At 30.3% G+C, this 21943-nt stretch overlaps 3 protein-coding genes across 12 annotated transcripts; 2 read left to right on the forward strand and 1 right to left on the reverse strand.

Moving 5' to 3' along the window:
* Nucleotides 1-525: 525 nt before the first annotated feature.
* Nucleotides 526-6273, forward strand: LOC139100141 (uncharacterized). Of its 2 annotated transcripts, XM_070652745.1 has the most exons (5): nucleotides 526-635; nucleotides 2983-3144; nucleotides 3257-3400; nucleotides 3717-4083; nucleotides 4144-6273. In XM_070652745.1, exons 2-5 carry the CDS (start codon nucleotides 3000-3002, stop codon nucleotides 4343-4345), a joined length of 858 nt encoding a protein of 285 aa, XP_070508846.1. In that variant the 5' UTR covers nucleotides 526-635; nucleotides 2983-2999; the 3' UTR covers nucleotides 4346-6273. The 2 variants fall into 2 exon arrangements, with proteins under 2 accessions (XP_070508846.1, XP_070508845.1); XM_070652744.1 differs by having other exon boundaries at nucleotides 3717-6273.
* A 1286-nt stretch (nucleotides 6274-7559) lies between these two features.
* On the forward strand, nucleotides 7560-15641 carry LOC139100043 (uncharacterized). 8 transcript variants are annotated; one of them, XM_070652628.1, is made up of 7 exons: nucleotides 7560-7576; nucleotides 7871-8380; nucleotides 8463-8811; nucleotides 8875-9202; nucleotides 11609-11711; nucleotides 12743-13614; nucleotides 14366-15641. In XM_070652628.1, exons 5-7 carry the CDS (start codon nucleotides 11617-11619, stop codon nucleotides 14797-14799), a joined length of 1401 nt encoding a protein of 466 aa, XP_070508729.1. In that variant the 5' UTR covers nucleotides 7560-7576; nucleotides 7871-8380; nucleotides 8463-8811; nucleotides 8875-9202; nucleotides 11609-11616; the 3' UTR covers nucleotides 14800-15641. The 8 variants fall into 8 exon arrangements, 7 of the variants coding, with proteins under 7 accessions (XP_070508729.1, XP_070508726.1, XP_070508727.1 ...); XR_011545395.1 differs by lacking the exon at nucleotides 7560-7576 and adding an exon at nucleotides 12589-12676 and having other exon boundaries at nucleotides 7708-8380; XM_070652625.1 differs by lacking the exon at nucleotides 7560-7576 and having other exon boundaries at nucleotides 7717-8380.
* LOC139100044 (uncharacterized) lies at nucleotides 15621-21804 on the reverse strand. 2 transcript variants are annotated; one of them, XM_070652634.1, is made up of 5 exons: nucleotides 21742-21804; nucleotides 18608-18700; nucleotides 18176-18237; nucleotides 17372-17828; nucleotides 15621-16337 (listed from the first exon to the last, which is right to left on the reverse strand). In XM_070652634.1, exons 4-5 carry the CDS (start codon nucleotides 17808-17810, stop codon nucleotides 15910-15912), a joined length of 867 nt encoding a protein of 288 aa, XP_070508735.1. In that variant the 5' UTR covers nucleotides 17811-17828; nucleotides 18176-18237; nucleotides 18608-18700; nucleotides 21742-21804; the 3' UTR covers nucleotides 15621-15909. The 2 variants fall into 2 exon arrangements, with proteins under 2 accessions (XP_070508735.1, XP_070508734.1); XM_070652633.1 differs by having other exon boundaries at nucleotides 17372-18237.
* Nucleotides 21805-21943: the final 139 nt, after the last annotated feature.

Consider the following 21943-nt stretch of genomic DNA (forward strand, 5'->3'; position numbering starts at 1 on the left):
AGATCAAAGAACTCTTGGAAGGAAGTTCTCGATAGAGACAGTATTGCATTTGAATCTGGTAATTGACAGACGGAAGTCATTGATAAAGCAAGCATTAGACGTCATTTAAGGGAGGGCATGGATCACAGTTGATCTGTACGGCCAGAGAGTAAGTAAGATTTATTTACAGAATTTAAAGAACTGCAAATTCTCCACTCAGAGAGAGAGTGTGAGAATGTTTAGTAGCGCGAGTAGTTAGCTTTAGTTGAGTAGATATATAAAACATGAGTAGCATAAGAAAGAGTAGCACGAGTAGCTATTCACCACATGTTATAAAATGTATATGCAGCGATCACAATTTTGAGTTATTTCAGGATGATGATATAGTAAAAGGTACTGCGGTTAAATCGGTTAAAATGAGTTGATCATGTCCAGATGATGCCTCAATATTTGAAAGTAAAAAAGGATCGTGAATGATCATCAAGCGATCATAACGACAAGAAAAAGTTCAAATTATCGCATCTTCGAAGATGCTAATTCAGTTTAGAGTTCGCAATTTTTTTCTTATTTTCTCATTTGCAAGCCTTTTTTTGAACTAAACGGACGTGCTTCTACACAGCTAAATTATTTTTCATCGTCTTCAGTTAAAGTCTTAGGTGAGCTTTATAAGTTATAGTAATAAATATATAAATTATACATTAATTAATCCTTGCAACTATGAAAATTTGAATTTAATTTTTGTATTTCGCAATTAATGTAATATTTTTTCACAAAATTGTGACAAAAATACTTTTCAAATCATGTTTAATCATGCTAAAGAGTGAAAATGAACCTTAAGTTCAAACAAAATAAAATAAAAAAAAAAGAATCATTGGGAGAATTTCTTTTTTTCAACAATTTTAAAAAACATGTTTAATCACGTTTTGATATGTTCTTAAATTAGTGTTGTTCGCATTTTGTAAAACTTAAAAAAATGGAAATTAAATCTCATTTTTGTGGAAAAACCCAAAAAAATTATTTCAAAATGTTATGAAAATAAAAATATTTGATATTTTCTTTTTTGTCTTGGAATTATCGGATAGGTTTTTTGATTAAATATGTGCTAATTATTCTAATTTATTAAATTAATCTGAGTCTTTTTTTTAAAAAAAAAAAATATATCCTTACAGAAAAATTAGGAAAATGTGAAAAATGTTGAAATTCTTAGTAGATTTTAAAAATTGAAATTGAAATTTTATTAAGAATTAAAACAATTTTAAAATTAATTAAGAATGGAATTTAAAAAAAAAATGATTTTGAAATTAAAAAAATAATTTTTTTAGAATTAAGAATAAAAAAAAATTTCTAACATTAATATGATGAAATTTTTTAAAATAATTTCATTTTCTTTACAAATTCAAAAAATAAATCAATTTATTAACATAACAATTGAGATAATAATTTAATTAATTTAATTAGTATTATTTTTTATTAAATTAATTTTAAAACAACTTTTTTTTATTTTTAAATTTTCTTTTTTTAAAATTTAAAATTTTCTTTTTTTAAATTTTTAAATTTCCTTCTTTCTAATTTTTAAATTTCTTTTTTTCTTCTTTTTTTTAAATTTTTAAAATTTTTTTTTTGAATTTTTAAATTTTCTTTTTTTTTTAATTTTTCAATTTTAATACACTAAATTCACATTTTGATTATTATATAACAATACAGTTAGTCATTTTTTTGCGTATAACATTCTATGATTCATGCAATCTCAATTCCGTTTTAATAAACCGAGATTTGAGAATTTTTGACAAAATTTATTTCTTATCACTTTTTAAAATGTCTATGAAATTTAGGAACTCAGTGTAGTAATAATTATGAAAATATATAATTTTAGTGAATAGTGCTAAAATATATTCCCATGTGCCGTGACGTCAAAATATTTTAAAAAAGACAATAAAAAGCTTTTTTAAAATTCCACAAAAAATAATCAAAGCTCACATCGGTGAATATAGAAATGTTGAGAGTTTTAGACGATTTTAAACTGTTGCAATGTTTTATACGTTTGTAGACTATTTTGCATAAATTAAGGCAGAGTTGGCATGACTCTAATGTGGAGATGCATTCAATGGAGATTACGGATTCTATTGGAGGCGAATTCACTTTTTTTAGGATTCCGTAGTGGTCCATAATGGTCCGATAGCGGTCTCATAATGGAGCCGACTCCATAGTGATCCATAGTCCATAGTTTGGACTGTTTAAGTTCGGACTCCCAAACTCCTACCATCTCTGATTTGAGGGTAATTCCCATTTGTAGTCTGGTTCGCTTCACACTAAGTTTCTAAGCTTTGAATCAAGGCTTGAAGCTTTTTAGGCCACCAACTGAAAGAGGCCATGGATCATAGTTGATCTATATGGTCAGCAAAGTAAGTAAGAAAGTTCCATTTATAGTCTGAGTAGTATAGTAGTAGCCTACAAGTAGAGTATTAACCTAAGGTATCATAAACCCTTTATTTAATATCCACTCAACTTCAAGTCGCCGTGTCTTTTCGTCTATGACTGGTTTTGAAATTTCTTCTTTTTCATTAATACAGTAGAAGAATCGGATGATTAAGTGAATCATTCCAAAATAAAATCTATTATTATACATCCTGTGTATGAAGTGAACAGAAGTGATAATATGAGAGAATTAAAAAATGTATTAAATTATTTAATAAATTAATTTTAAAAATTTAATAAAAATTTGTTAAATTTTATGATTGTACTTATGTGTTTCAACTGATTCTTAGCAAATCGTATAAAAAAATCGAATAAAGCTGTGTTTTAAGCTTTTTAAACCGACAAGTATAGCAAAAAAAATAAAGAGAATCATAGTGTATCAGTTGAAAATTTACTGGAGTCTGACTTTCGAGTCCAATTGGTGTCCAGTGAAGTCGGACTCTAGGAGTCGTGACAAATCTGGTCCAAACCACAAAGTAATTTTTAATACCAAATTAATTAATTTTATTTCTTTAAACTATTTAACAGGAAAGTCTTACTAAAGCATGACGTCATATCAGTCTAAAGCTTGTAAAAATTCGAAAAGAAAAATGCGTATTTATGATGTCGAAAAGGTCAAAATGACGAACAAGGACTGGCCAAATAAGAATTCCGATAGGTACTTGGAATGCCTTGATTCCCAGATTGCTGGTAAGTATTAATCAGGACCGTAGATTCTCAAAGTAGTCATAGGACTCCTAATCCCAAATTTTTTACTACGCCCCTAGTCTTAACTATTAATCATGACTTTATTCAAAAACAGCTCAGACAAATCAACGATCCAATTATTCTGGCTATCCTTATGGACGATTCATTTTGGTACCATCGTGCAGAGGGAACATACAATACCACAATTATTACAATCCTAAAATGATATTTTGCGAGGAAATGGGCAGCTACATTCCAGGTACTTGTCTATAATAATTTATATAAAAGCAGTTAATTGCATTTTTGGAAATTGAATGAATGTTCGGAAATTATATAGCATTTGAGGGGAAATGGGATGAGACATCCGGGGCTTTTGGAGGCATTACAGCATAGAGGGTATAGAGAGAGGTGCTGAATATGCTATTTTTAGCATTCTGTAACTTCCGAACTTTCTCTTAACGAACTTACTGGCCCCCTGACAACATTCCTGACTTACTGTATCCAAAAATCGGCAATTAATAAGCAAACAAGCTAATTGCTTGACTTACACTAACATTTTATCTTTTATCAAATAGTTATCGACAGCTTTGAAGCCTGCAACAATTTTGAAGATCCCAGAAAGCCCAATAATAATGAAAAATTCAGTTTTTCTCGCAGATTTAATGGAATTTTCAACATGTCGATTTTCCCATCCACTTATCCATTTTTTGGATTTAATGAAGGTGATGTCAATGAAATATGGACGCTATTAGACGCAGTATCTACAGTAAATTTTAGAATGCGTATACAGTACCTCATCGAAGAAAATATGACAATAAAGGCTCGTTGCCTTGATCTTTACACTGCAAATCGTCTTCGTGATGTTGCCTTATCATGGTTTTTCCGGCTGCCAACTGGAACATTAAAACCTATTAAGGTTTTATTCACAGAAAGCATGCCTAAGTATGTAACATTTGAATGCATGCTTAACAATTGCATATCAAAACATCATTTCTTATCAAGAATTTTCAGTCAGAATCATATTAATACCAGCCGGTCTAAGATTGACTTCAAGGGATATACAAGTGATGGCTATAAGGTCATATTCAATGCTGATCCCATTTGTGCCTATAAAATTTTTAAAAAACGATTCAATCTTAAGATTCGTGATCAAAATGTTCCGTTTAGAGTCCTTAATAATCCATACGCAAGACTCTTCCGTTAAGGAGTCCAATTGAACCTTTCGTGGTTCATACGTGATGAACATTGCCGATTTCGGACGGATTTTCCCGAATTTTCCCTGAACTTTCTGTTGAATTTAGTCAAATTTATGAAATTCTGTTAAACATCGGAACAGAAATTTGGGAGAATTCGGCAGAAAATTCCAAAGAATTCGGCTGAAAATTCGGAATGAAAAATCAAAGACTTGCCAAATATCATGGATCTCTAGCATATTTGTCTTAAGTCCAGGGGAATCTAGTCTTTGTCTAAGCATTATCTGTCATTAACTTGATGTTAGACTAGGTTTATATACTTAACCTATTCAATAGGATTTGTAGGGACAATTGGGGTGAATAGGGACAATATATAGCGTAGCATGCAGGAGGGCAGCATAAACAGCCCTCAAAGGGAGACCTGGGTCCCTTAAGGCCTCCTTACTAGCTGTATCTACACCCCCTGGTTGTATGACAAAGATGAAAGTGAAGTTTAAACACATATTAATGCTGAGGATGTAAATACAGCAATTATAAAACTCGGCACTTTTCCAGAAGCATTTGATAAAATCACAAAGCATCTGACAATGCTAAATACAATCAATAGTACAAAGTAACATTGACAAATGCTGCCAAAAATACAAAAAAAAATACTAAAAGTTTACTCAACGAATTTTTTATACTTAATCTCTCTATTTCAACCGTCTGGGCCGTATGCTTTACTAGGACCCAAGACGGTACTTAAGGATCTGCTCAAGATCAGTCTTAATGTTAAAAATTCTCTAATATTATCTATAAAGGAAAAATTGAATAACCAAAAATTTTATCAAAAATATCAGAGTTTGATGTAGAGCTGCCTCATTCAGTTCAGACTCCAAACGTCCTTCTAACTCTGATGAACATTTAGTACAAATTAATATAAAAAGTAGCTAATTTTTTAAAGAATATCAAAGCTGGGTGTGAATTTGTCAATTTTAGTACAAAAATTATGTCAGAATTATCCATACTATGCTCCGTGATGCATAAGTGTGTCGATAAAATTTTAAAATGTTTCGGGAAGTTTATGTCCAATTGATGATGCTTACAAAATTCAGAATACTCAATTGTACTCAATGAGTACACTGATAAATACATAGTTTTAGGTGAGTATGCTCGTTATATGTTATGGTGAATTAACAACAAACTTAAGTTACATATGATGTTCAACTAACCGTGCCATACTTAAAGAAGAAACTTAAAGTTACACTTAAAATAAAATCATTGCACAAATCCTCAATTAAATGTTGATATTTGGCAAGTCTCGTGTTTTTTCATCCAAATTTTCACAATTAAACGTCTTCTAATGACGCTAAACTAAAAGACTTTTTTTTTATGCAGGACAATTTAAAATGAAATTTCAAAATGTTCTGTAACTTTCCATTTTTTGAAATAATTATCTAAATTTTTAATTTTTTTAAATTGTTAAAATATGAATTTTTTTTTTGAAAAGTTAAAATTTTCGTTTAAATCTGGCTATGAAGTAGCTAATAAATTCCATGCAGTCTTATAAAGTCCGTAGGACACTGAGTTGTCTCCCAATTGTCTCTAAGACATGGAAGTATTCCGACAGCTAATTCTCAGTATTTAGCGATATTTACATTAAATAATGCGGTATAAGGTATAACCGCACAATTTCTCAGTTAAGGCTAATTTAAAGCTTTTTTTACAATAAAAAACTTAAATGTTAAAAACAATACATACTGGATAATCACACAACAAATTTACTTGAAAGACATTCTTAAATTGAAAAATAATTTCATTGAAAATCCATAAATTTAATTAATTTTTTTGTAACTGTTGAGATTTTATAACATTTTCATGTTGATGTTTGTTTAAATTAATACATATTTATAATATTTTCTTTAATTGCAATAAAAATGAATTTTAAATCAAATATAAATCTAATTTTTTTTTTTATCAATATCTGTTAAAAAAGCTCCAAATTTCTAGAAACTTTGAAGTGAAAAGTCATTAATTTGATAACAATTCCAGCCCTTCTTCACCTCGAATTTTTACATTCCATACAAAAAAATCATTCAACCCCTCTTCCCATTTCTTATTCTATGATCACTCGATAAATTTCAAATTCTAAAGTTCAAAAACTCACATACAGAAGCTGTCGATCAAGGTCAGAAAATTGTCAAACACTTAGAAGAGAAAAAGTCAACATCAAGCGACATCTGTGGGAGGAAATGGATCACAATTGATCTACATGACCAACATACCATACCAGCATACATGACAAAGTAAGTAAAGGAGAAATCCTTTTAACATGTGAGTAACGTATAAAAAAAATTTAAAATTCTCGTGATTCCATGTATATCGTACTTATTAACTCTTATAACATTCAAGCTATGTTATAAAGCATGTTATACTTGTTATATAGTCAGAGTTGATACAAGCTAGAATTTAAGATTTTTTGAATTAAATTAATAGAAATGAGGTTCATAATTTCAAATGTTGTTCTTATAGCTTAACTTTTGATCCAATATTCACATAATGCACATAATATCATTGAAGAAGTTGTGTAGAAATTACAAATAAATTCAAAATTAGCTGTCACAACTCTGGTCAATAAATATTCTGTTATCATTTGATAACATTTATTCATCATTGAAACTTGTCGTCACAATGTTATATCTTACATAACATTGAATAATATTATATATAAAGTTTCAGAGCAATCGGACGCTTCATGCCGTGGTACTTGAGTCACACATATATAAGAACAGTACCAGATTTGGACCAGAATTATTCAAGCTCTGAAATGGGTCAAGTTTATAACAAAAGTAAATGTCTTTCCCATCCACCGTTCCTCACTCCAATAATTTCTGAAAGTGGCTCTGATTGACTCTCATTTTGTAATTCAGAATTTTTGAGCTCAGATGAAACTCCACAAATGAACGGATTAGCCAAAAATTGCCAAAAATCCGACCCCAGGCTATCATGACTCTGGTAGGATTTCATCGGATTTTGCCTATCGCCAGAGTCACACTGGTCTAAAGTCAGATTTTTGAACATTTCAATGTTCTGTACGTTCATTGAAAATTACCTTTGAATTTAAAGATTCCAACTCTGTTTCTAATGTTAGATTTTTGAATGTCATCAAAACATAGTCAAACATTGCGCGGTCTTCATATAATTTTTGATAAAAATCACTTAAATTTAGAAGATTCATCGAATTGAAAGGATTCTGTCTTACTGTGAATTTGACTTAAGATTTTAATATATAGACTGTTAAATTTAACTGTTGAATGCGAAGAAATTTATATAAAATTGTATTTAAATGATAACGAACTTTTTGGCAACTTTTTTTTACTAAAATTGTGAATATTTAATTAAAAATTGTGATGATTAGTTGATAAGTTAAAGTAAATTAGTGAATTATGTAGCAAATCATTTAAAAGAATTTAAAATATAAGAAAAAATTAAGTTTAATTAATTAATTTATGATTTAAAGTTGAAATTAAATTTAAATTTTACTAATCTTAAATTAGAAAGAAGACCAAGTGAGGCCACAGTCCTTAAGGTAACTACTTTAGACTTTGTGGATCGCGAGGAAGACCGAATAATTCCTTAATTGCATGTGTTGAAAAGGACACTAGAGTTCTAAATATCGCGAACTGGCGTAAGGTTTCAAAGGATAAAGCTGTCTTCAGACATTCCTTACTCGCGGCAATGGGTGCGCTCCAGCCAAGGAAGAAAGTAATCTTAAGTTAGCTTGATTTTAAAATATTAATAAAAAATATCAGCAAATCACACAAAATTCACTCTTGACTTTTTGATCATCTGTGATTGTGTTAAATTGTGACTTTATGCTTTTGACACTTTAAGCTTTTAACATCCATGTGTGAATGTATTTGTGCGATCTGTAACTGTATTTAGTGGTATTAAACGGTATAAATGTCTATATAAGTTAGAATATTTCCCCAGCCTGTGCATGAATGTATTTTCAATAAGGATATGAAGCATCTATGAAGCAATTACTTGCCTTGGTAGCCGAAAAGGTAAGGTTTTGACTTATTTGCTTGAAAGTCGTTGCTTAATTAATGTAATTTCTAAATTTTGGCTACTTGTTGCTTCTTATAGATACTTAAACTGCATAATATATGAGATCAAGACAAAATTGAAGCTTTTGCCTACTTTACATTATGGAATGAGCTTGAAAACGAATTAGTAACTCAAAATGCTGCCAAAATAATCGACATAAAAGCTTCAAATTTAGGTAATTCAGTAAGTGTAAGAGCAATAGCAGTTTCATTGAATAAGACGAGGAGGATTCGGAAAATCTTTTTATACTGCGGATTCTACAATGCCTATGATCCTTATGAGTACTATTTTAAGCCGTAAAATGAACTAGATTTGTTCATTTTTGCGTAAAAACTGAGAAACCAGCAATAACGTGGACTGTGGACCATACCGACCGTAGATGCCTCAGGTTCGATCCTATTAAACCCTAAGTTTATTTAGTCAGTTTTAGAAGCGTTTTTGCTGTTTTTAGACTTGGTTTATACATTGACATCATAAAAACATCATGCTAGAGTTATTGGATTGATAAATCCGTGGCCATCTAGCTGTACTACCTGTACAGAACTACATAAAACATGCCGATATGCTAAAAAACATAACGTTTTTTCCTGCTGTTTTTATTTAAAGTAAAAACCTCACGTCAGTGATGAATTTTTATATTTTGTTATATTCATTTGATCAAAGTCTATTATAAACCATAATTTGATGAACCTAATGAAATATCAATAAAAAGTGTAATAATAACTTGAAATTCAACAAGATTTATGGAGTAAAAAATTGCAGGACACATATCAGAAAATGTAAGTAAAATTTAAGAATTTCATCAAAAAAAGAGTGGGTTAGGGGTGTGGGGAGTGGGGAGGAGGGAGTGGTTGAGGGGATTTGAGTAGATATTGAAGTCTAATGTCTAATGAATCCATATGAATAGAACAAACTAGCTAATTGATTAATAATTTGCCGTCAGACCGTTAAGACTCTGACATGATGTGGCAAAGTCTGTTAAAATTTGAATTTGATCTTGATCCGACACCACGTCAGCGACATGCTGGTGTCGTAGACAGTTTTGAATCGATTAATCAATTTGTGCCATTCAAGGTAGCAAAATTGTTTTTTTTTTACCAATTTTCTGTTAGCTTATTTGTACCCAAAAAACAGCCTTTTTCGCCACAAATCCTTTGAATCATAAGCATTAATCATGTTCATCATTTTTGAAATTAAAATAAAATATTTGTCTATTTATTTACTATTCATAGTCTAGGTCACATAAACGTAAAAATTATTGGCCTTAACATTGACATTAAAATTGAAAAAATGAAAATCGACCAATCATTGTCATTTCTTCGATTTTCAAGCTTGCCAAGGTTGCCATTTGGGAGGCAATGGGACTCTAATAGTCCAAAAAGGTCTCCAAGAATTGAGTCATAGTATCTCTGGGATGATCACATGATCTTTCTCAAATTATTGAGGCTCTTTTGGGTAAAAATTGGGGTTTTCCGTAATGTATAGATTGCCATTTCCCAGTTTGGAATTTTTGTCCGAGAAATTTTAAAAAATTGTAGATTTTTCATCTTTGCATGCTTAAGCATGCAAACGCTTAAGTCACGCCTCTTCGTATACATATTAAGAGTATTACAATCTATGTTCCTAATATATATTACAACTTTTTTCAATAATATGCATTAGATATGTTATCAAAATTAGATAAGAAAGTATATAGCTATCAGGAAATGCAGGTGTGAGTTTCTTGACCGAGCCCTTAAAAATAAGTCAAAAATTTAGTCAATTAAGGGTTTGCAAACATGAAATTAAAATGTTCTGATTTTCAAAGTTGACTTTTTGGAAAAGCAGCAATTCAAAATCCATATTAACATAACATGATAAAAATCCTTCCTTTATTTTGGAAACTTTTTAAATTTTTCTAAAACTTTAATTTATAATTGTTTGATTTTTTTATGTACATTCGCACCCTTAAATGCTGAGATGTTTTTTTTTTTAATTTAGTTCCATTTAAGATATAGTCGAAAGCACATCAATATTTTAAAAAAAGTTATAATTTTATTTTTAAATAAAGTTTACGAAAAGGTAAAGTATTGAATTAAAACTGTAATTATTTTAAATTTATGTATGCTAAAATAATTTACATATCAAATTTTAATCTATAAATTCAAATAAATCGTCGAAAATTTTCGCGGTTTTTTTTTGTTGTTGTTGAAAGATGCAAAAACTTGTTTAAATTAATTGTTGCAAACCAACATAATTTCTGTCATAAATTGCCTAAATTAATTAAATTTTGAAGGAAAATCACAAAACATAAACAAAATATAAAGTTTCAAATCTTTTAAAAATCAGGTAAATAAATTATCTCAAAATTCAAAATGAAAACAAAAAAAATCAAAACAAAAACATTAAGGCATTGTGTTTGATGTTCACTGAATGATTTGTCTCAAGTTTAAAGCATTTCTCGATGGTCGGTCGCACTAAGCGATTGGGTATTACGTTGTCATTGCCCTGTGATCATCGGATTCAGAGGTCAAAATGTATTAAATCTAAATTGTGATTCCCAGTATGTTATTACTTAAGTTCTTTATTCTTAGTATTTCAATTAATGGTGTTTAAAATGATTCTCATCAGAATTTCCAGCACAAAGTCTTTTGTTTTATATGCCATATACTAAAATGGATTGAAATTTCACACCTGGATGTAAATTGAACACGTTGCAATAAGTCTACTGTATATCTACATATATAGCAATAATCTTGAAATTTGTATTAATGATATTGTAATTTGGTGTTGTCTGTTTCTCTCTGGATAATCACTAGCAGTGATTGGCATCCTTAGAGTTGTTATATCTTTAAACATTTTTAAGCTCACGTCTAGACTTGTCTGTGCAAGATAAAACCTCTCAAGTAGGGCGGTCGGCAAAACTTTGAAGTGTCCATTTTTTTTACCAAAAGCATGCCGATATTTTGCGAAAATCCTCTAGCCACCCTACTATCAAGTCATTGTTGAATATTTACATTACTTCCAAGTATTGCTAGCAAATTCCAAATGTGTGAATGTGGCTTTATCATTTTTTACAGATAAATTTATGTTTATTTTGGTATAAATTCTCAGTACTTCATTGTGGTTGGCTGCAGGTCTGCAATGTGTTCTGGTTAATTATAGCTGATTATACAATCTTAATTAATAATATTGTTTATTTTTAGATCTCTAAATGCAACTTCAAAGCCTACCCGAGGATATCTGTCTGGAAATAACTTCATATCTAGATTTAGAGTCGCTATGGAAGTTAATTGTGCTGTTTCCGACGTAAGTGAAATTGGATTCCTTTCAAAATAGCTCCCCTCATTTTATCATCTAATACTTATCATCATATGTAGCTGTTCATTCATTACGTTACGAAAAAGGATCAAGATGTCGATCACGTTACGTAATAAGTGAATCCTCCTTAATCCCTCTCAATTAACATAAGTTAGAAGTAGATTTTGGTTGCTTTAAAACTAACATTTAGGTGTGAAAGTCGAGTCATGCTTCATGTGCTTCATATGCAAACCTAAGTGTCCATTCATATGCTTTTATGATCTATAATACATTCCCGTGACAACATGACAGTGATAAGTTCCGGGACTACAAACCTAATTCATAAATCAACATTATTCATCGTAAATGCTTTATGTAGTTCATATAAGATTAGTAAATATAGTTATCTATTGAAGAATACAGAACAAACCCGAATAGCACTTGATCCGACTATTAGGTTTGAATCTCAATCAAACAACTCAGTGATGGGCAACCTGTGTGTCACGGTACACCAAAAAAAAAAGTCATGTGTTGAGCCTTAACAGATAAGGAAGCTGCTTTTAGGAATTGTAGTGATCTGTGCATACCATGAAAGCATGTTCTTTGTCTGTTAGGTGAGGCTTGACACCAAGGCGAGCCCAAGATTGCTTAACACTGAATTAACCAATTTGTTGATCAGTTGATCAATTAATTTGTGGCATTGATCGAACTCGGATCCTTTTTAGTCGGCTAAAATCGACTAAAGCAATTTGTAGATGACTATAGTCGTGGTATTCGTGATTTGTGGTATTCGGATTGTATATAAGGCAGTGTGTTTCAAGATTTTTAGAATTTTGTCATATTTACTTCAATTTAAAGATCATTTGTGACTTAATCCCTCTTATAGATGTAGTCTGAAGCAAATCCTATCAACTCCAACTACAATTTTGGACCATTTTTACATTTAGATGAAGGTTTAAAGGACACATTTATATGTATTGAGGAGCTATAACATAATGTAAAATTGCAATTAATTTACACAATTTTTAATCCTTATTTAGATGGGCTCAATACATTGGAGACTCTGTAACTCTTATGCTGCGTCATCAAATTACATTAACGCCATCAAAATGTTTAGCCATTATATCACACGATCATGTGTCACGTGTTAAATTCCGAAATGTCGTGATCAGAAGTGACAAAGGCTTTGAACAGCTGAGAAAATTTTGGCAAGTCACCAACATGTTTAAAGGCTCAATTGAGATTTTAGAGCTTGAGGACTTCCAGCGGATCCAAATAAGGGAAATTTTGGATTTTTTCCAAGGCTTCACAAGTCTCAGGAAGTTAAAAATCAAAAATTGTTCAATTTACGAAGAAGTCGATCGAGAATGTCTGTCCTTAATGCCCGCCTTAGTGGATGTCCATTTTGAAAAAGTCGACGGAAATTTTTTTAAAATTTTTCATCGTCAATCCAATATCAATAAAATCACAATTCGAAGACTTGACTGGACCTGGAATGGATTCGCACATGATGACTTCAATGACTTGGTAAAGGCTTTGCCGGAAATTGATTTTATCGTTATGGACGGTACAGGAACTGGAAGTTATTTCGATTGTGACGAATTTCCATACAGAATCAGGAAGTTGGACACGACAATGATTTCATTTCATTGGTATGTTGGGATAAGGACGGAAAGGACATGCTTTTTGAGGGCACAGCAGGGATATCTTAAGGATTTGACTATCCATCAACTTCCATATGACTTTGATGGTGGACGAGTTCTTAAATTTATTGTTGAGCAGATGAACTTGGATCGATTTTATTTTGGGAATCTTCCTTTAATTGTTGATGGACAAATTCAGGCTGTTGAAGAATTTAGTGCTAATGAGATACAATTGAGTGCGATGTTTGAGATGTTCCGGCAGTTTCCAAGTAAGGAGTGATTTTATTTAGTTTCAATGATATCATGGTATGGTGTCTGATTACCGGCATGGGTAGATAATTTATTTGGCAAGCAGGAGGTGGGTTGGCTGGGACGTTGTATCATAAAAGAGGCTCTTGGTGGTGCTATTGGGTTCATTAAGGCTCTAGGGAGGTTCCAAAAAATTCTAATCTGATTCTTGAATTCTTTTGAAGGTTCTTGAAGACTTTATGAGGTTACAGGAGACTCTAGGACGTTTAAAAAGGATCAGGAGAGTCTCAGAAGGCCCTAAGAGGCTATTGGTGGTTCTATTGGATTCTAGGGAGCTCATAAAGGCTTTAAAAGGGTTTTTGAAGGCTCTTGATTGTTTCATAAGGATCCAAGGGGTTCTAGAATGCTCAGTGAGGTCCAAGAAAGCTGTAATAAGCTTTAAAAGATGCTATTGAGCTCTAGAAGGCTCTAAATGGTGCTATGTAGTTCTAGGGGGCTGTTAGAGGGATGCTAATGAGTTCTATGGGGTGCTATTGGGTTCTAGTGAATGCTAGTGGGTTCTAAAGGTTGTAATGGAGTACTAAAGGTTGCTATGGAGCTCTAAGGGGTGCGAAGAGGTGATAAAGAGTTCTAAGAAGGGTATTCGCTAGTTACTTAGTAAATGAACGGACCCCAGTCTTCCTGATGCTCAAATTATGTATTTTCTAGTCACATACCATGTCTCACCTTCAAAATTACAATTTTAATCATTAATTTCAATTCTATTTCCAGCTATAAAAAGCCTAAAACTAAATTTATGCAAAACAGACGTCGACAGCACCGAAATAGAAAGAATCATTAATCCACGAACTGAATTATTTGCCAGAGCTGAAAATCTTGAAGTTTATGACCTTAGCGAACGCAGACACATACTTGGAGTATTTTTGGGACTTTTTAAAAATTTCCGCAACATCAAAAGCCTCAAAATTGAAAGTCAGGATGGCAACATCAATGTTATACTGCAGGAGTTCCTTCCATTTATGTCAAATTTGAGGGAACTTTACATTAATTCCAAAGCGAAAAATGAAACAGAACGACTGAATATAATCAGAAATAATGTTCCTTTATTGACTAAGTTGTGGGTTGCAGCTGAGTATGTGGAGCAGGCAAAAAACTTGTTTGGAGATGGAGTCGAGGTCAACGCGACAGAAGATTCATCAACATAATTATTGCACTTATGCTTATTAATTTAAAAACCGAAAAGTTAAAAACTCGAATACCCGTGGCTGTGTCGATATGAACTCAGTTTGAGTCAATAAGGCTTATTACCAAAAATTACCAGACTGACTTAATTTTGACATGTTGTTGAATTTAAAGAAGACTAACGACGGTGTGTTATGATTTTATCGACGAGTCTTAAGTCTTAGTTTCACCTTCACGTTGGTAGACTTGTTATTTAGCTTAGCCAAAAGCCAATAAACGGGCGGCAGTTGATGGGTTAAAGCAAATGCAAGTAATAAGTTTCAAAGTTCTTATTTTGTATGAAAAAGTCGATATCCGAATCAATTTCCAGCTCTATTTCTAATTTTCTGGGCGTTTATCTAAAGCAGAAAGATTTGACCTATTGACAGGTCAAGCCTGTGAAAGGCAAAAATTTAAATTAAATAATGTAAACCCGAACCCTAGAATTTTTTTAAAATTTTTTTCACTTTTTTCAATTTTTTTTTCAATTTTTAAGAATTTTTAAAAATTTTTATGGATTTTTTTTTAAATTTATTGTCAATCACTTCAAACACTTCTATATTGCCAAATAAGTTTGTTGTTGGATTTACTCTTTTTTCAATTTCGTCACTTGCGATGTCAGTTTCTAATAAGATGAATCGCAAGTATTTTATGGCTGAAAATTAGAGAATATTTATTAATTAATTTTTGTAATTTTAATCCACAATAAGGATCACAAGTCGGCTAATTGAACACAATTTTTATGTCTGAAACTTGTTTAAAAATTTAAAAAATTTTTAAAATAAAAATAAAAAATAAATCAAAATTTCAGAGTTTTAAAAAAGAATTTTTTTTTTTTATTTTTTTAAATCTTTTATAAATTTTTTTTTTTGCAAATTTTTGTAAAAAAAAATGTGTAAAAATGTGTTCAATAAATAATATAAAATAAATAATTGTAAACTTAAAAATTATTAATAAATATCAACCACATGAATTTTTAGACCCCATCCTATCCCTGTTCGTTACAAAATTTCTATATATCACCTAAAATTAATTCCCTTTTTAATTATTTTAAAATATTTCAACTCATTTTGTTGCTTAAAAATTACTAAAATTTAGCTGTCAATGGCACAAATTATCACATTATTGTTAGCAAATAGCTGATTAGCTTCGTCTATAAACTGACAAGATAAAGTTAATTTTTCAAGATTTGGTACATAATATTTAATCATATTAAGTCGTTCCATTGATCTTGGTGCATCGGATGTTAAATATATTTCCTTTAAATGTCTCATCGATGGCAGACATTCACCAAGTATTACATTAATATTTCGATCCTTTGATTTAATGACAAGTCGCTCGACTCCTGTCAAATTCCTCAAAAATCCTAAAAATACTCCCAATATTCCTCTATAATCACTGTTGTCATTAAGCTCAAATTCTTTGATATTCCAAAGTTCGTCTGTTGATTGATTGATGACATTCTCTATTGCATCACTAGAAACATCCGTTTCCTTTAAATTCAGTGTGAATTTTTTTAATTCTAAAAAAAAAAAAATAAAAAATTATAAAAATTTTTTAAATAATAATAAATTTACCGCACTTTTTCTGATTGTTATAAGCAGTAACATTAAAATTAAAAGCTGAATTTAAGTAAAATTAACGGTTTTTTAAGCTTTTTCTATTTGAAAAGAAGCTTTCAAATGCATCAAATAAATGTCTCCACTTGACTTATATTGTTTTTGTTACAGTTTTTAGTGCTTTTGGTAATTTGTTATAGTATTTACAATCATCTCTGATGGGACGTGTATGCTGGGACAGTCTCGTAAAAAACAGCATATATACTTTTGAATATTTTGGACAATGATCAGTTCGTAACTAGACACACTTCAATTAGGATCATTTCCAACAAGAATATAAGGTAAAGAAATTCCTAAAAGTAAGTGATTTAATATTCACAAATTTTAATTTAGGAAATCAAAGAAAATTCATTAAGTGGGAAATTGAAAAAATTAAAAAGTGATTTTGTGTTTTTTTTTTTTAAAAAATAGTGCTTTTATTGCTAAATGGGATAAAGTGCGATAAATTTTAGGAAAAACGGCCATGCTTTCAAGATCATAGCAGTGACGAGCCTGCTAATCGGGTATATTTAAGTATATCCTAAGAACCTCAGCTAATAAACTCATTAATACACCAATAAGCCTCGAATGAAAATTCACACGTCTTATGATTCATGGCATTAAATAAAAACTATTGTATTGTTCCGACTTTCCGTTTTTTTTTTTTAAATTTGTTTTTCACAAAAAGAAGTTGCATGATTTTCTATACTTTTATAATTTTATGCAAAATTCCTTTTCAATATGGGGCGGTTAAGAACCTGTACGGTAATTAGTACAATTTCTTGTACTTGTAAAACGGCCGGCTTGTTCGGTCATTCGGCTGCCATTAAAAACCTTTTATCTAGACATCGTAGAGTGCTCGGAATGGTTTTGATCGCCCATTACAACCCCTGCACCCATCACTTAAGTAAAGGAAGCTCTTGAAAGCATGATCTATGCCTATTAGATTAATACTCACCAGGATATTGTCTAATCATTTCAAAGGCACTAGAAATTTGAGTTTCAGTTGCCGCAAACTCCTTGACATCCTGCTTAATTCCATTTAAAATTAGTGGTGTATTTTTATAGTAAAATGTGTCTAAATTCATTTCCTCAATTATATATTTGAGTACACGTCCACCATCAAAGTCAAATGGAAGTTGTTGGATCCTTAATTCCTTAAGACATCCTTTTTGTGACTCTAAAAAACTTATTCTTTCCGTTCTGATGCCTACATACCAGTGATATGTCATCATTGTTGTATCCAAAATTTTAATTCTAAATGGAAACTCATCGGAGTCAAAATAACTGCCAGTTCCAGCGCCATCTAGGATCACGTGATAAAGATTTTTGCAATTTCGGCAAATTTCGTTGAAAGTTTCATGCGTGAATCCATCCCATGTCCGTTTGTCGTTCATTACAATTATTTTTTCGATCGTATTTTGCATAGTAAAAATTTTAAAAATATTTTCATCGCATTTATTAAATGATAGAGTCCTTAATGTGATGACTGGACATAAAGTATCATTTTTTAAATATTTTAAACTGCATTCATTAAGCTTTAATGATTTAAGTTTATTTAAATTGCTTAACATGCTTGAACATTCGCTAAATGTTTCAAATTTAAAGAAATTTAATTCTAAATTTTCAATACAATTTTTATATTTGCTTAAAAAATTGGCAATTTCTGTTTTGTTCATTGAACTTGTGTACGTAATGGATATATTTACAAATTTAACATCATTAAGGACTCTATTTTTGGAAATATTTTTAAAATTTTTACTGTCGATATTTAGTTTAAATGTTTTTAATAGATTTGAACTATTTTTAAAAACATTAAAGAATCTGAAAATGAATATTTTTTGGAAAATTTAAATTATTAAATTGAATTAAATGAAAAAAGGAATTTAAAAATTGATTTTATTGAGAAATTAAAAAAAAAATAATTTTTCAAATTACAATTTTTAAAATAAATTAATTTTTTAAATTATTAAATTAAATTGCACATGAAAAATAAAAAATTTAAAATTGATTTTATTAGGAAATTTAAAAAAATATAACTTTCAAAATTAATTAATTAATTTTTTAAAAAAATTTTTAAATTACAATTTTTTTTAAAAAAAAGTTTGAATTAAAATTTTTAAATCAATTTTTCAATTCTTTTTTCTTTTAAATTTCAATATAAAATCAATTAATTTTTTAATTTAAAACTCACCTCTTTGATGATAAAGCAAACTTCAGCCTAGACGCATCATCAAGTAACATGAACACCATGTCAATAATATAATCATTGAGATTTTCCATATTTCTATATTAATTAAAAAATAATTAAAATTTATTAAAAAAGTATAAATTATTAAAATTTGAAAATTTTTGATTTTGGAAAATTTCTAGTCAAGGTGACATCAGGGTACGGGGTGAAATTTGGGAGTGAAATAAACTAAGGACGTATCCAGTTAGTATTTCGGGTACTGGCCCCCCTCCGAGTCCGAGTACTATAAAATGGGGCTAGATGGAGGAAGAGGGGGAGAGGGGGGGGGGGGGGGTGTCGGTGGATAGGCAATTAAAATATTCTGACTACACACCTGACCCTCCCCTGACGTGCCAAAGACCCTGTATTCAATCCCAGATCAAGTCAAATTTTCAAAATTCGATCTTCATTTCATCGTTCTAGTAATGAGGTCTTTGGCACATAATGTGGATGCAACTAGGTACACTGCTGCAGGTTATCAAGTCTTATGACGTATTTTTACCTCTGCAATTTACAGAGCTTGCAAGTGGTTCAGATCCCACTATAAACTGTAGGTCTGAAGGGTGTGGAACAACAAATTGTTAATCATTGTACCTTCAGCTCATATAGGATGTGCTCTTAAAGTATTTTGTTAATATTTCTTGTTTCAGGTTCATAATGGATCAAGATGCAATCATTTCTGTCATAAGCTTTCAAAGCAGACCCAATCGTGAATTCAAAATTAAAGACTATAAAAAGTTAGAAAAACAAATTTTGATCAACTTCATGGAAGGAATAACAGCTCCGATAATTTGGTACGAGGATTGTAAAATTTATGTCAAATCCATCAACATGAACACATTAATGATGGTGGATCAAATAATTTCGACAATAATTTATAAGCGACAACAATTGGTTATTATCCCAATAGAAGCAATCCAACCAAAAATTTTTCGTGCCAACTTTGAAGCCTTTATTGACGACCCAATCGTTGTTATGAGAAAATTAAACAAAGAAAATGAAGGTCTTAATGCATCAAAAATGAATTTTAATTTTATTGAATTTAACGACATTTTGGGGACTTTTGTATATGACGTTACAGTCACTAATACCTGCTTTAAATTCATACAAAGCAAACAACGAACTTTGATGTATAATAACAGAAATATTCTTTTTGAATTCATTGTCAACTAAATAATCAGCATTATTAAAATCTAATCTGATCATAAACATCATGTATGCACAGGGACTCACACATTTTTACATGTGACACATCTTCAAAATACACCAGATTCTGTTTTTAGCAAACCTGGCATGAATTATAAATTGAATTAAAATTTAAAGATGAAATAAAACTAAGAAAAAAATTTAAAAGTCAATTTGAAACTTAACAAGCCTTCCTCATTAGGAAGCCAGTCCCTCCCCCACTCCTTGTTCCATTTTCAAGCTCCATTTTCTTGGGGAGATCCTCAATGGGGTGGTACTTGAAAATCCATACGCATTTTACCGGGATTCACACAATTTTACCAGCATTTACCCGCAATTGCGTGCATTTATACAAGTTCCATCCCCTGGGTCACAGCACAACACCCCTTCTCCCTTTTACCCCTATTCTTTTAGCACAGGCTAATTAGACAACTGGAATTCTAATTATAAGACGAGTATATGCAATGGTAAAATCCAGAGATCGAAGCCGCTGACTTTTTAGTCGGCGACGGCTAAAAATCGGCTTAGCCAAGCGAAAAAGTTTAGCCGGCTAAAAATACGGCTTAGCTAACCCGATTTTTAGCCGCCGACTTAAGTGGCTTCGATTTCTGGTAAAACCATAGATAATGGATGACTATATAATATTTTTAAAAAATTGAGTCAGGTCAAGAACATGAAAATTATAATAAATCGTATCGAAAATTGAGATAGTATTGTGAAGTATCAATTTTAAACTCTTGATGAGTCATTGATTAATAATATTAATTATGAGCAAGTTTTGTCATGATCAACATAAGACCCCCTTAATACGGCACTGTCCAGGATCAATGCCGGTTTATTGTAATTACTGCTACAAAAAAGGCCACAATATTGCATTTGGTATTGGGTACTGGGAAGCGAATGTCAGTGATAAAGTCTGAGGGAGGCCATGGGCCACAGTTGATCTGAACGGCTAAACTGTAGTCAGCGGTAAAGCCTGAGGCTAAACTCAAGTTTGGAACTCAAAATCTTCAAACACATTTCACATCTTTATCTACACTTTAAATAAGTTTCAAGTTTATACTGATTGAAATGTAAAATGTAAAGACAGAATGAATCAGGGTGCATGTATTAATGAATGGATGAATAAATCCGGGATATCCATAAAACCCGAGATTAAAATCCCTAATGATGAATCATATATGACTAGCAATTTTTCCGAGAATTAACATAAAAATTGTTTTCTTCTAGAAGAAACGCAAGCATGTTATAATAAAAGTGCGGGAAATTTAAAATTGACACGTGGGTTTAACATTGATAATGAAATAAACTAAATATCAATTGATTAATTAGAGTTTTTTGTGATTTTGATTCTAGACTATTTCCTAAGTTTTTGAAATTGCTTTTAATTATTGTGAAATTTAATAATTTAATTAATTTTGAGAAATTTGATAATTTTACAAAATTTTAATAATGTTAATAAATTTTAATAAATTTAAAAATTTTTAAAATTGTAATAAAACTAATAATTTTAAAAATTATTAAAATTTTAAAAATTATAATAATATTAAAAGTTTTAATAATTTTAAAAAATTTAATAATTTTAAGAAATTTAATAGTTTTAAAAATTTTAATAAATTTAATAATTTTAATAATTTTAATGAAGTTTTTTTTAAAATTTTAAATTCAATGTTTTTATGTCATTTTCAATATTTAAAATTATTTTATTAAAAAAATAGTAATTCAAAATTTAATTTTTTAATTCATTTTCACTTTCTCAATTTATTGCAATTTTGAGATGATCTAATCTCTTCATATCTTAAGATGACTTAAAATTAGAAATAACGAAATTAGGATTTTTTTTCACGAATTATTAAATTTAATTTCATGTCATTTCGCAATTTAATTTTTAAAATAATTTTTTAATTACTTACCAAGTTTTAACAAGCACTGAATTATTAAAAAAATATTTAAACCTCCTTAAGGTTCGGTTGCTTATAGACTGATCTTTTCTCCGCACTGCATGTTCCTTTTATTGGATTTTCAAAACAAGAATTTAAATCTTATTTGACCGTTATATATAACACAATATGGTTACTTTATTAAAAACGACCGTTATTTTTTTTTTCAAAAATA

The sequence above is a fragment of the Chironomus tepperi genome, unplaced genomic scaffold (assembly GCF_022539635.2).
Source record: "Chironomus tepperi strain 1889 unplaced genomic scaffold, CSIRO-AGI_Ctep_v1 contig_58, whole genome shotgun sequence".
NCBI classification, from domain to species: domain Eukaryota; kingdom Metazoa; phylum Arthropoda; class Insecta; order Diptera; family Chironomidae; genus Chironomus; species Chironomus tepperi.